The 13,077-nt window shown below is 41.8% G+C and overlaps 1 protein-coding gene across 5 annotated transcripts in view; it reads left to right on the top strand.

Annotated features, from left to right (window-relative positions):
- The window catches only part of MLH3 (mutL homolog 3), a 28,550-nt gene extending 16,061 nt beyond the window's left edge, over positions 1 to 12,489 (top strand). The window contains exons 7-14 of one of the 5 annotated variants that reach the window (XR_009738820.1): positions 561 to 632; positions 1,993 to 2,104; positions 3,092 to 3,251; positions 7,468 to 7,491; positions 7,594 to 7,672; positions 9,828 to 9,979; positions 10,996 to 11,134; positions 11,258 to 12,489. Coding sequence is in view for 4 of the 5 variants with exons in the window: in XM_061429483.1 (XP_061285467.1) it covers positions 561 to 632; positions 1,993 to 2,104; positions 3,092 to 3,251; positions 7,468 to 7,491; positions 7,594 to 7,672; positions 9,828 to 9,979; positions 10,996 to 11,073 (677 nt within the window). In the remaining variant the exon portion in view is untranslated. Of the gene's footprint in view, positions 1 to 560; positions 633 to 1,992; positions 2,105 to 3,091; positions 3,252 to 7,467; positions 7,492 to 7,593; positions 7,673 to 9,827; positions 9,980 to 10,995 lie in introns of those variants that run through there. The other 4 variants (XM_061429483.1, XM_061429484.1, XM_061429485.1 and 1 more) reach the window with 4 other exon arrangements.
- Positions 12,490 to 13,077: the final 588 nt, after the last annotated feature.

Genomic DNA, 13,077 nt, shown 5'->3' with positions numbered 1-13,077 from the left:
TTTCAGTGTCTATAACATTTATTGCATCACAGCTACAACATTCACAGATCGTCTATGGCCTCTTTGGTTCAGAATGAATATTTGAATAGTTGTGTCAGAAACCACGTGTCCCAAAAGCCTAAAATATTTACTGTCTAGCCTTTCACAGAAAAGAAATTGCTGACCTCTGATCTAAAGTATAGTAGAATTACACTCTTCATGGGTTCTGGAGTAGCTTGCAAATCAAGGTCAGCTGATTAAAAAATATGTAGTTTAATGATCCTTCACTGTATCAAATTTGAATTAAAAAAGCAAAGTCAGTATTTAAACATTAAATTCACACATATTTTAGAAATGAAATACTAATGAACCAAAGAGTTTCTCATCAGAGATACATTTTAGTTTTTCCCATAATACTTTTTGGGAAAGAAAAGCAGCAGTTGTTGCTACATAGTTTGTATGCTTCTCTTATGCTCATGTTGTTAAATAGTTTGGATTAACCTTTCCTCCCTCGACACAACATGATTATCTTAATCTTGACCTGAGAATTTGAAACCCAGTGGTGCTTGCTGGTCTTCTAGGTGGAAACCTGCTAGTCTTGGTGGACCAGCACGCTGCCCACGAGCGCATCCGATTGGAGCAGCTGATCATTGGTAAGGATCTGCTGAGGCCTAGGAAAGATTCAAGACTCCCCAGCAGAATTAATGTACCTGAAAGGGTTTGCCTAATGGTGACTGTGGTGAAAAAGATGAATTGTACGTTTAAAAAAAAAAAAAAACCCTAAAAAAATGAAGCTGAAGCCTATTGGAGTGACTTTTACAATTAAGAGAATGTAGTAGTTCACTTTACTAATTGAAACCTGTGGATCTTACTTACATGGTCAAAGGCATATTTGCCATATACTTACCATCAGCCCTAAAGATTCGGCTACTTTATTACAACATTCAGTACAAAGATATGCCCCTCCACATGCCCATGTGATTGTGGTTTATCTTCACAGTTAATTAGGCAGAGACCACCAGCAGCTCAGAAGGCCCAATATATTTTGTTTCTATTTTAAAATTTAATTTGTTTTTGAATAGGTAGTATAATTGAACAGGTTCCAGTCTGAAAGGTACAAAAAGGGAATAAAATAAGGTTTCTTTTCTACCCTTGTCCTTCATCGCACCTAGTTTCTCTCCCCAAAGGCAACCTGCATCACTAATTTGCTACGTATTCTTCCAAAGTCAATATGTGCTTTTTAATTTTTGCTACCCATTTTCATCATGCGGCTGTGTGTCCCCAAGATGATGTAAAATACCCAGGAAATCGTTACTCCTGTGGTCAAGTAATAACCAAATGGGTGAAGACTTGGGAGGTATTTCATGGACTGGAATGGCAATGATGTCGCTTTTCACTTTTCCTTAGAAAATGAAGACCTAAGAGTTGGGAAGGATAGAGTAAAAGCAGTGTTAGAAAAACTCACTTGCTGTAGGCCCTGGACCATTTGAGAATAGTAGTAATTCTCATCAGAGACTGGGCAATCCTTCTGAAGGAAAGGAGGTGCCTTCTTGAGCCTTGGGTTGTGTGTGCTGTGCTGTGCTTAGTCACTCAGTCGTGTCCAACTCTTTTCAACCCTATGTACTGTAGCTTGCCAGGCTCCTTTAACCATGAGATTCTCCAGGCAAGAATACTAGAGTGGGTTGCCATGCCCTCCTCCAGGGGATCTTCCCCAATATTAGTCAACCTCTGTTATTGAAACCACATTTGTTGACTGCCTACCGAATCACTGCATTGTTCATTTGAATGTAAGATTTAAGTCTTATATTTTTTATTTAAGAAAATACTGCTAAAATGAGTAGACAAACTAGATATTTACTAGTTTGACTTTAATAATGGAAATTCAGAGCCTAAAACTGAACATTGAACATGCTGCTAAGTACTATAATAACCCCATGACTGAATCTTCATTTTTATCTGAATCTGGAAGACTTCAACTTCTTGCTCTTAACCTGTTCATCTTTCTCCCAATAGATTCCTATGAGAAGCAACAGCCACAAGGCTTTGGTCGAAAAAAATTACTGTCTTCCATTGTAAGTCCTCCACTAGAGATAACAGTGACAGAAGAACAAAGGAGACTCTTACGGTTAGTACCACCATGAGGATGTGATGTAGCTAAGGTGCATCCTCACACTAATTCTGTGAGGTATAAACATAACTATCGTTCCTTTTCTCAGATGAGGTTTACATGACTTGTTCAAGGTCATAGCAAATATTAAGTGATGGAGCAGGCACTCACAGGCAGGTTGTCTGACTCCAAATGCTATTCTTTCTGCTATATCACAGCTGTTGAGTAAAGGATATAGTTTCTCTGGTAATTCTTTCCAGAAGTTGGCTTAGAGTACTCTTACCATTCCTTGGAACAGTCAGTATTTATGTTGTGCTGTTTCTGAAAGCAAAGTTACTGCAGTAATTGCTTCCATTCTGCTTTGCCTTGGTGCATTCTAGATTCTTAGTTTTCATCACCATAATCATACTGGGAAGAAAGTAAAACCCCAGGCCCCAAGGAGGGGGCAAATCATATAATGAGTCATAAGGTAGGGCATTTTCCTACTTTGGGGCGGCATAGATTATTGGAAATGAAAAAGAGAGAATTGTCTCTAAATTTATTTAATATGGGGAATATGAGACTGCCAATAAAGCTTTTTCTCTGGGGCATAATTTATATTAGAGGCAGATCCATTTATTTACATCCCGTTAATCAGAACTTCTCAGTTCCTGGGGCTGTTAATTACCTCCCTGCTTTAGTGCTGATTCAAAACATTCTCAGCCCTTTTATTTGTGCCAGACTTCTTTAAGTGCCAGCAAGGAGTAGTTAGCAATCCCTCAGCGGAGAATAAAAATTCAGGAATAAGACACAGAAGCAAATTGATTCAGTGGAAGAGAGGGGAAAAAATAAAGGTTACTATAATTCAAAAAGGAAATTTGATAATAAAATCCTAAACAAACACAAGTGTGAGGAAAACAGTGCAAGTTTTAAAGCTCATGGCAGCTTTTGAGAAACTATCAAGTATTTGGAACCAATGCTGAAATGTGAATGAAGTAGCTGTTTTACATTTGAGGTTCTCTTTAGGTGTTACCACAAAAATCTGGAAGATCTGGGCCTTGAAATTGTATTTCCAGACACCAGTGATTCACTGGTCCTCATAGGAAAAGTACCACTCTGTTTTGTAGAAAGAGAAGCCAGTGAACTTCGAAGAGGAAGATCTACTGTGACCAAGGGCATTGTGGAGGTGAGACACAGCTGCAGATGCTGAGAAAACGGATGCTTGCTAATAACCTCCTCCTTTGTTTAGAAATTCTCTATATTCATCTTTTATTCAACAAGCATTTATGAAATACCTGCTGTCTGCCAGGTTCCAGAGATTCAAAGATGAATTAGCTCAAGGTGAGGAAGGATATTTAAATTATACTGCAGTGAAATTTGGCCAGCAGAGGTATGTTCAAAAGTGTTATGGCAATACAGAATATTTACTGTGCCCAGAAGAGTGGAGGCCAAGGGAACTATCAAAAGAAAAGCCTTTTTTTATTTGTTTTAGGAAAAGTCTTGTAGAACAGTGGGAGCCTGCCAAGTATAGAAGAGTGGAGGTCATTCTAGACAGATATCAGAGACTTGAAGCAGATCCTGTGCTTAGGGAGCTACCAATACACATGGCTTGTATTAAGATATACACAGGATAGTGGTGGGCCTAGATGAGCCTAGGTAGGTGGTCAAGGCCAACTCATCAAGGGATTCAGCATATTCAGCTAAATAGTTTGCATTGTATCCTGTAGGCAGCCAGTGAAGAAGAGTAAAGTATACTTTAGCATTGCACTTTAAATACTTACATGTTTTTTTTTAAAACAAACATGATTTATTTTGTATTTGTTGTCTTTTCTTTCCTGTTTTCTATTAAAGTTTCCTCTGTGTGTCTTGTTTTCCCCTCTCCTGGTTTAGAAGGGGAATTTTAACTTGCATACGTAACTAACAGTAATTTGTTCTTCTGTTCTCTTCGTAAACTGTACATAAAATCACCACCTTTTATCTTCCAGCCCTCTTCTCCCACCTGTCCTTTTTTCATGGTGTCCTTTTTTTTTAATTCATTGTGATTTCTTAATTGCTTCTTTAGCTCTTTCAGTTTGGAACACAGGCAAATCCATATCAACTCAAGTCTATCATTTTTTCCAGACACCTGAATTACTGTAGTAAGAACATCTGAAAACAAAAGGTAGAAGACAGATTTAGTGGGTAAACTGTGGGATAGACGGATATAGGAAAGATTTGAGATGGAGAGCACCTGAGGGGCTAGGGCCAGTAGGACAGGATGAAGCTTTGACTTAAGCCAGTAGCAATGGGAGTGGAGAAGAGAGACGTATATGAAACGTAATCTGGAAGGCAGCATCGAGAGGACCTGGTAATCAAGAGAATGCAAAAGAGAAAGAGGAGAAAAGATAAGTCATGATTCTGAGGGTTCTCGCTTGGTCGACTGGAGGGATGGTGCTTTTGACAAAAAAAGGGAATGGAGGAGGAGAGTACCCTTGGCTGAGGAGTTAGACCACGAGCCTTCAGATGAAGGTGCGCCGTGGATAGACAGGCCAGATCCAGCACTTGGGAAAGAATTCGGGCTGTAGTATCTGTTTGGGAGTTAACACTGTAGAGTTATATGGCCCTTGAACAGCATGGGTTTGAACTGTGCAGGTCCACAGATACACAGATTCTTTTAGAAAAATACACCCTACCCTACTGCAGGATCTGCGGTCGGTTGGTTGAGTTCCCAGATGTGGAGGTGCGTCTGTGGAGGGCTGACTGTAAAGTTATACAAGGATTTTCTCCCATGAAGAGAGCTGGTGCTCCTAACTCCTGCATTGTTCGACTCCTGTGATGGTCAACTGTTTATATTTTGATAATATCAGAAGCTGGAAAAGCATCTAAAGGACGTGAGATTGTTCCAGGGGAATATGAAGAAGAAAAAGAGAGCAAAGTGCAGGGCCTGTGGAACACCAGCATTCAGGGTGTATATGTTTTGGCAACAGTCCGGAACGCTAGCGCTAAAAAGAAGAGACCGTAAAGGATGGCTGAAAATATTTGGTGAGAGGAGGAGGAAAACCAGGGAAAAGTAATACTGCCACCACCAAGGGAAGTTTTCAGCAAGAAGGGAATGGTCAACGGTGGCCAGAGAGTAAAGCCTGAGAAGTTGGACTTGGCTTCGGGGGACACTGCCTGCCTTGAGGAACCCATTCTTAAGGGTGGGCAGGAGTGAGGGGAAGGGGGAGCTATGGAGGCCGCTCTCCCAAGGACTCTGGCAATGTACAGAAGAGATGGGGCAACAGCAAAAGGGGTGGGGTGTCAGGAAGTATGGGGCAGGACACCCGTGGAGGAAAGATTTTTGTTTCTTGTCGGACAGGAGAGACTTGAGCAGGTGTGTCGGCTAAGCGTGAGAAGACATTTGAGAGGAAGAGGCAGCTGACGGGCCAGCTGTGGGATCACCTTGACTTGAGCCTTCCCAGAATCGCCCTTTGATCAGACCACCTCTGCCCGGCTTTCAGCAGGGGCCCCTTTCTCCCTCCACGGCTTATTTTCGCCAAGGCTTCTCTTCCAAACTGTCTTAAATCCAACAGATAGGATCTGCTCAAATCTTTTATTGTAATTCAATCCTTAAGTATTTAACGAGAAAATTATAATAAAAACTTTCCCTAAAGTGACTTCAAAGACGACTGGTAAGAAGTTTACCTCAGACTGAAACAGGGCTTATGGTTTCAGCAAATCTTGATTATGTTAAGTCAGGCTGATCAGGAGAGATTTTGTCGATTCTGAAAGAAGCAGGAAAAGTTCTGGCATCTTGAAGAAGTGGTAGTTACTTGGATCCTAGCAGTTGAAGGATCAAACTAAGACATCTTTCTATAAAGTTCGACCCTCCAGCTTAATGAATGTGCCTTTTAAATATTATTCAAGTTATCTAGCATTAATTGAACTACTGAAATATGAAATGAACAGAGGGTAAGATCCATTTCCTCTTCCCCAGGCTTACTAATGTTTTACAACTCCCAGATAGATAAGCAAAAGAGAGAATAGCAAAGTTAGGATTTGATCTGTAACCACACTAAATTTTGTTAGTGGGTCAGGTATAATGAGATCTGTTTAGGTTTGTTTGGGAAAATGCATGGCTTTTAAAAAATATATAATATCTACCCTCCTAGTTCTTGGTAACTGCTCATTTATATGGAGAAGGCAATGGCACCCCACTCCAGTACTTTTGCAGGAGCCTGGTAGGCTGCAGTCCATGGGGTCGCTAGAGTCGGACACGGCTGAGTGACTTCACTTTCACGTTTCACTTTCATGCATTGGAGGAGGAAATGGCAACCCACTCCAGTGTTCTTACCTGGAGAATCCCAGGGACGGGGCAGCCTGGTGGGCTGCCGTCTGTGGGGTCACACAGAGTCGGACATGACTAAAGCGACGCAGCAGCAGCTCATTTATAAGTATGGTGTCCTAGTGTCTAAATGAGAGAGGCAAGAGAATTTTCTGAGTCTGGTTTAAAAAGAATCTATCATGTTATAATCTTGGGAAGCTAATTTTTTTTTTTTTTTTTTTGCTGTACCACTTGGCTTGTGGGGTCCTAGTTCCCCAACCAGGGATTGAACCCAAGCCCCAGGAGTGAAAGCACTGAATCCTAACCACTGGACCACCAGGGGATTCCCAGGAAGCTAATTTATACATTTCTAGGAGTAAAGAAATCCTTGTTTTCTTATAAAGAAATTATTAAATGTGCCATATCACAAAACAGTTTTTAACCTCCAGAGGTTAAACAAATTAGTAACATGAAATAGTGTCTGCTTTAAATTTTTTTAGTCCTTTCATAAATATTAACATCTGCAGGGATATTCTTACTGCAAAGGCTACCCTAGGGACAGAGATATGCAAAGGAGAAGAAATTTCCCAGCAAAATGCCTCAAAGAGTAAGCTTTTTGACCTGTAGGGACTTACTGCACACAAAAAAATGCCTGTGGGAACTAACTACTTATGTTTCTGATATCAAAGCAAGTGTTATACTGAGTGCACAGGTGTGTTGATGGCTGTTGTGTATTCTGTTTATATGCCATGTTAAACGTGTTCTAGCCAAGATAATAAATACAAACAGACAAGCTCGCAGCGAGAAACCTCCCTGATATCTAGTCAAGTCATTAGGCTGCCAGTTACATAACTTCATGAGTTTATGAGCTATCTCTGGAGAAAGCTTCAGTAGCTAAATATATTCTCTACTCAGTAAGAGTTCTTTCAGTTGTCTTGGTATTTCATATTCAAAGTGCCTTACCACAGATACATTATTTGTATCTAAGTGCTATATTGCTGGAGCTTTTTTCTTTAAGAGGCATATTTTTAAAGAAGGAAATTGGGATATTTTGTAAATTATCAAAGGGCAGTTATAACATAGCAACAGATTCATGTCTGTTGTCCTTTTCTCTTTGTAGGAGTTTATTCGAGAACAAGTGGAGGTAAGCTTTACTCTTATTTTGGGGTTCCACACAGAGGCACCGCACACAGAAGGCTCCATTGTTACACTGGCTTTTCCATTAATAGATGTGTTTATGCATTAGCTACTCCAGACCACAGGAGGCATCCAAGGGACTTTGCCACTGACTGTCCAGAAGGTGTTGGCATCCCAAGCCTGCCATGGTAAGACTCTCAACACACCAGCTATTGAGTGCCTTTGCATGCTAAGCCCTGGCAGGGTTCAACAGTTATGAAAGTAGAAGGCATGATTATCATCTGCCTCTTGAAAGGTACAACTTAGATCAAGAAACAATACATTAAAAATGAACCCTAGAAAATTATTTTTACAAAGCAAAATTTGTTGTTGTTGTTGATTAGTCACTAAATCATGTCCAACTCTTTGTGACCCTGTGGACTATAGCCTGCCAGGCTCCTCTGTCCATGGGATTTCCCAGGCAAGAATACCAGAGTGGGTTTCCATTTCCTTCTCTAGGGGATCTTCCTGACTGAGGGGTTAAACCCATGTCTCCTGCATTGACAGGTAGATTCTTTACTACTGAGCCACCAGGGAAGCCCACAAAGCAAAATACCAACATATATAGTGGGCCATAATGCAGACTGACTTATGTGAGTAGAGGAGTAGCTCCTAGAGGAGATGCACTTTGAGTCAAGTTTTGAGTGAGATGAAGGACATGGGTTCAGAGGAAGGGAAGGTTTAGTACAGAGGAGGAAGCAGCCTGTGCAGAGATCAAAGGCAGAAGCAAATCGGTTATATGAGGAGCAGCAAAGAAGACCAGGAAGTTAGGCTGGTGAGGAAGCATAGAATCCTAGAAGGTCACAACAACACCTTTAGCCCTTATACAGAAGGCAGGAATCACTGAGGGTTCTTGAGTAGGGTAATATGATAAAATAGAGAAAACGGTGTTGGAGGAACTTACTTTAGGGACATGAATCCCCTGCAACTCTCATTTGACCTCAGGGGTCTCCACTCCAGACACTGTCTCCCTCCATTTGATCTCCCCCCGGTACCCCATCAACCTTCCCCTCTCTTCACTTCCTGTCTTTTCTGGCCTTACAACCTCAGTCCCTCATTAGTTTGTCTCCTGCAAACACCATAGATCCCCTCCCGGCTTTATCCTATCTTTACTCCTCGTATCTACTCCATCCCCAATTTGATCATCTCTACCTGCAAAGTGTATCTTCAGCGTGTCTAATGCGATCTGTTTCCACTGCCGCCTCCCCTCCCAGGACTCAACGATTCTTCCCCTGTTGAGTCCTCTGACTTAGTCTTCCCATATCTATCCTGGTTTCCCTTCAAGCCATTCTTCTTCCCACAACACCCAGAGGAGTCTTCTTGAAACATAACTCCGAGCGTGTCATTCTTCTTAAAAAGACAGGACAGTGGCTCCCATTGCTCTGACGATGACCGTCTTCCTCTCTACTGTGGCCTGCAGGGGTCTTCAGCTGCTTCTCACATTACTCTCCACTTTGCCCTTCACATTGCAGCTGGCTTCTTTGTCTTGGTCTTGTGTGCTAAATTCTGCACTGGCCTTTTTCCTCTGTCTGAAATGCCCTTCTGCTCATTCTTCAATTAGCCGTGTTTTTCTTAACCCAAGGTCTCAGATTAAATATCATTTTGCCACAAAATCCTTCCCTGGCCTTCCTAAACCGGGTTTGGTCTTCCTGTTATATATTCTTTGATTTTCTATATTTTATAGTACTTAATAATTTTAATTATTGTTTAACTGTTTGTTTAATGTTTGTCTCACCTGTTAGAGAGTAAGCTTCGTGGGGGTGGTGATCATCCATCTCATTCACTGCCTGGCATAGCTCCAGCACAGAGTAGATACTTAATATTTGTTGACTGAGTAAATTACTGTAGGCGAAAAGGCAGTTTCTGACAGTATGAGAGTTTAGAGTAAGAAGATTATGACAGAAACAAAAAATCAGCAAATAAAGTGAACATTATAGGGAAACATATCTTGGTGATAGACTGGCTTTGGATGGAAGATGACCTTGATTTCACAAACTTAAGAAGTAGGCAAAAGTACTGCTCTTGCCTCTCTGAGAAAACTCTGAAGGCAAAGTCCTAACAAGTTAAGGAATGCCTGTTGCAGGGATTAGAAGGACAATTGACTCCATTAGGAAAGCTGAGAGACAAGTCAGTCCTGAAGCCTTAGTTTCATCCATGGACATAAAGGCCAATTTCAAGCAGTATTAAAGTCACATGAAAGAAGCCTAGGAACCATGTGTCTCTCCCCAGATATTTAGCTCTAACCCAGGGCCAGCATGGGTTTCCCACCGCACACACCATACTGTGTGTCTGTCTTTTGTTTAGGGGCCATTAAGTTTAACGATGGCCTGAGCTTCGAGGAGAGCTGCCGCCTTATTGAAGCGCTGTCCTGGTGCCAGCTGCCGTTCCAGTGTGCTCATGGCAGGCCCTCCATGCTGCCATTAGCTAACATCGACCACTTGGAGCAGGAAAAACAGGTACAGAAATGACTTAACAGGAGACTAGCTCCTGTGATCCAAATGTAATCTGTCTTAATCCTTTCCCCGATACAAGAGTTTTGAAAAATACTGGAAGTTTTTTTGGAAATCTCACCATTTCATCTTCTAGCTCAAATTCAAAACGGAGTTTAGGCAGAACTATCTGATTATACATATGATGCCTTCGCATTTTTTAAGCTTAACACACGTACAGACCGAAGCATCCGTTGCCTACCAGCTCTAGGTTTTCTGAGATAGAGAAGTTCTCTCTGGGACCACAGAAGGTTGGCCAAAACACAGCAAATTCATTGCTGGCAAATGTAGCCTGAAGAGCCAGTTGCTTAATAGTATCGGGTTGGCCAAAAAGTTCGTTTGGGTTTTTCCATAACATCGTACAGAAAACCCCAAATGAACTTTTTGACCAATCCAATACTTGTTGGAAATGGTAGCCATCTCCAGGGATCTCTAGAGTAATGATCTGAGGATCAGGCAAGGAACCAAGCTTAGGAGATTTTCACATTATGCTTTGGCCCTGATTACTCAGCAGTCCAGGAACAATGATGTGGATAATTCAATAAAAGTGGCAAGTGGTTTAAATTAAAGAACATTTCTATCCTTATAATCTTAAATGAAACAGAACACGAGAGCATAATAGGAATGTCCGCTTTCCAAAATCTTTTATTTTGCTTACCTTTCCTGCTGAGGGCTGTAAAGTCTTTTCTTGCATGGAGTTTTCAGGTACTAATGCTTTCTGACTCATCTAGTCCATTTTACTCCATTGAGAACTTTTTGTTTCATATGACAATGGAAAAATGAAAGAAGTTTTGTCCCCATTCCTGAAGAGATGTGCCTCTAGACATAGTTTTCAGTCGCACTTATCCTAAGGAAATCTAAAATTTTTTCTGAATCTAGAAACTAGAAATCCAAACTAATGTGAATAGCCGTAATTAGGAAATACTTGTAAGCTCCTTGGCTTTTCATACTGGTAATTGGAGTTATTCTCTTTCTGCCCACAGACTAAACCCAATCTTGCTAAACTTCGCAGAATGGCTCAAGCCTGGCATCTCTTTGGAAAGGAGAAGGATGTGATGTAGGGCAAGGCCTGCAGGCATCCATGCCTCCTTGTGAGCTGCCAAGAGAGCAGAATTACTGTCTGTAAGGAACCCAAGGGATGCTGACTGTAGGCCTTTGAGCAGAGAGTGTGAGCAATAGGCACCAGGTGGGTCTTGACTGAATGGCCCTGGGGCCCTGATCAGCATCTCCATCTTCCCTGAGCAGGTGATCCCTCCAGTTGAGGAGCCAGATGGATTTCAAGCCTAAAGACGGGTCATTCATTAGCATCCATGGACACAGGAGGTTGCCCTCTAATGTCTACATTTTGTAATTTATAAAGGGGATAAAATTTAATGATTAATTGTATGATTGTCTGGTTGGTTTGTTTGCAGAATTTGGGGGTAGTTGGATGAGGGTTTTGGTTTTGTTTTGCCACTTTTTTGAGCCTCATAATTTGCACTCATGTGATCACCTGGTGCTGAACTCCCTTCCCTTCCGGCCTCCTCCACTGCCCCCTGCTGCTGCTTCACATTCTGCCTTAAAGAGTGTCTCCAAGCTTGTTAAAAATGTGCCTGGCAGTCTTCCACCAGGCCTGTAGTTAGATTTTAAGGATAAAAGCCATTGATAAAGAGAAGCAAGGACAAGGATGGAATAGAGAAACTGTAAAGCCCTGCTCCTGGTTTCTTGTTTGTTTTATTGCCTCCTTAAGACCTTTCAGGCAGGCACAAGCCCACCGTGGCTGGAGCTGCACTTCAGGTGGACACGGGCCCTCAGCTCTGCAGCCTCCATCTGCCTGCGAGGGAGCTGTCAGTTCCCTATGTCACATGCTTGTTGATCACATGAAAATTCTAGAAACAGGTCCCCTGACATCTAAAAATGTTGGAACTGTATTGCTGAGGGCTGTAGCCTGTGGTGATGTAATAAAATTACAGATTCAAGTGGATGAAAAGGGGAAGATCATGAACGCCAGGTTTAAGATTTGGCTGTAGTTCTGCAGTTGCCTCCAGCTGGTTAGCCACCCAGTAGGTAAAAGGGAAAACGGTAGAGGAAGCCTTAACCATCAAATACATGGACGTAGCCAAGGAACTCTGCTTTCCTGCTGTGGCTGCACTGTTCCCTGTGGACTGAAGGTGCAGTCCAGGCTGCCCTGGCTGAGGATACAGGCAAACAAGAACCCAAGAAGGCAGGGGCAGAAAAGAAAGGAGCCCTTAGCGAAGAAGCCTCGGCCAGGTTGCATCAGCAGTTTGCTCCCCCTCCCCGACAGTAAAAGAGCTACGAGATTCACAAAACATTTGCTTTTCATAGTGTGGCTCAAATGCCAGCAAAATGCACAGTTTAGTTATTCTGAATCCTATGATTTCTTTCAGCCCACGTTTATCACCTTGACCCAGTTCATGAATATTCTGAATTGTCTGTACAGTCTCAAAACTGAAATCAATAATAAAGTTTCAGACTTCTCTGGTGGTCCAGTGGTTAAGAATCTGCCTGCCAAGGCAGGGGACATGGGTTCAATCCTTGGTCTGGGAAGATTCCATGTGAAAGGGGCAACCGAGTCCGAGTATAACAACTACCGAGCTCACACGCCTTCAGTCTGTTCTCTGCAACCAGAGAAGCCACTGCGATGAGAAGGCAGCACACCGCAACTAGAGAGTAGCCCCTCTCGCCGCAACTGGAGAAAGCCCATGCAACGAAGGCCAAGCACAGCCAAAAATAGTTAGTTTAAAAAACTTAAAAAAAAAAACAATAAATGAAGTCTCAAGTTTTGGTAGTTCACAAAATGCACAAATAACCTAATTTCACCTGAATCTATTTTGAGGAAGATTCCCAACAGAATGCCTTTGATAGAAGACATTGATATGTCTTCTATATTGAGGAGTCTATTTTGAGGGAGATTACCAATAGAAGTCTTTGATAGAAGACATAGGTATGATTATTTGATAGAACCAATTACTGTTCATAAAGCATGTTAATAAGTAAAAGAATATAAGACAGAATAATAAATAAACCCCCCTCTCTCAGAGACTGATATTGTTCATATCCCAGAC

The sequence above is a fragment of the Bos javanicus genome, chromosome 10, assembly GCF_032452875.1.
Source record: "Bos javanicus breed banteng chromosome 10, ARS-OSU_banteng_1.0, whole genome shotgun sequence".
In the NCBI taxonomy this organism is placed as follows: domain Eukaryota; kingdom Metazoa; phylum Chordata; class Mammalia; order Artiodactyla; family Bovidae; genus Bos; species Bos javanicus.
Note: the sequence above shows the minus strand (reverse complement) of the source record. Positions and strands in the feature narration are given on the sequence as shown.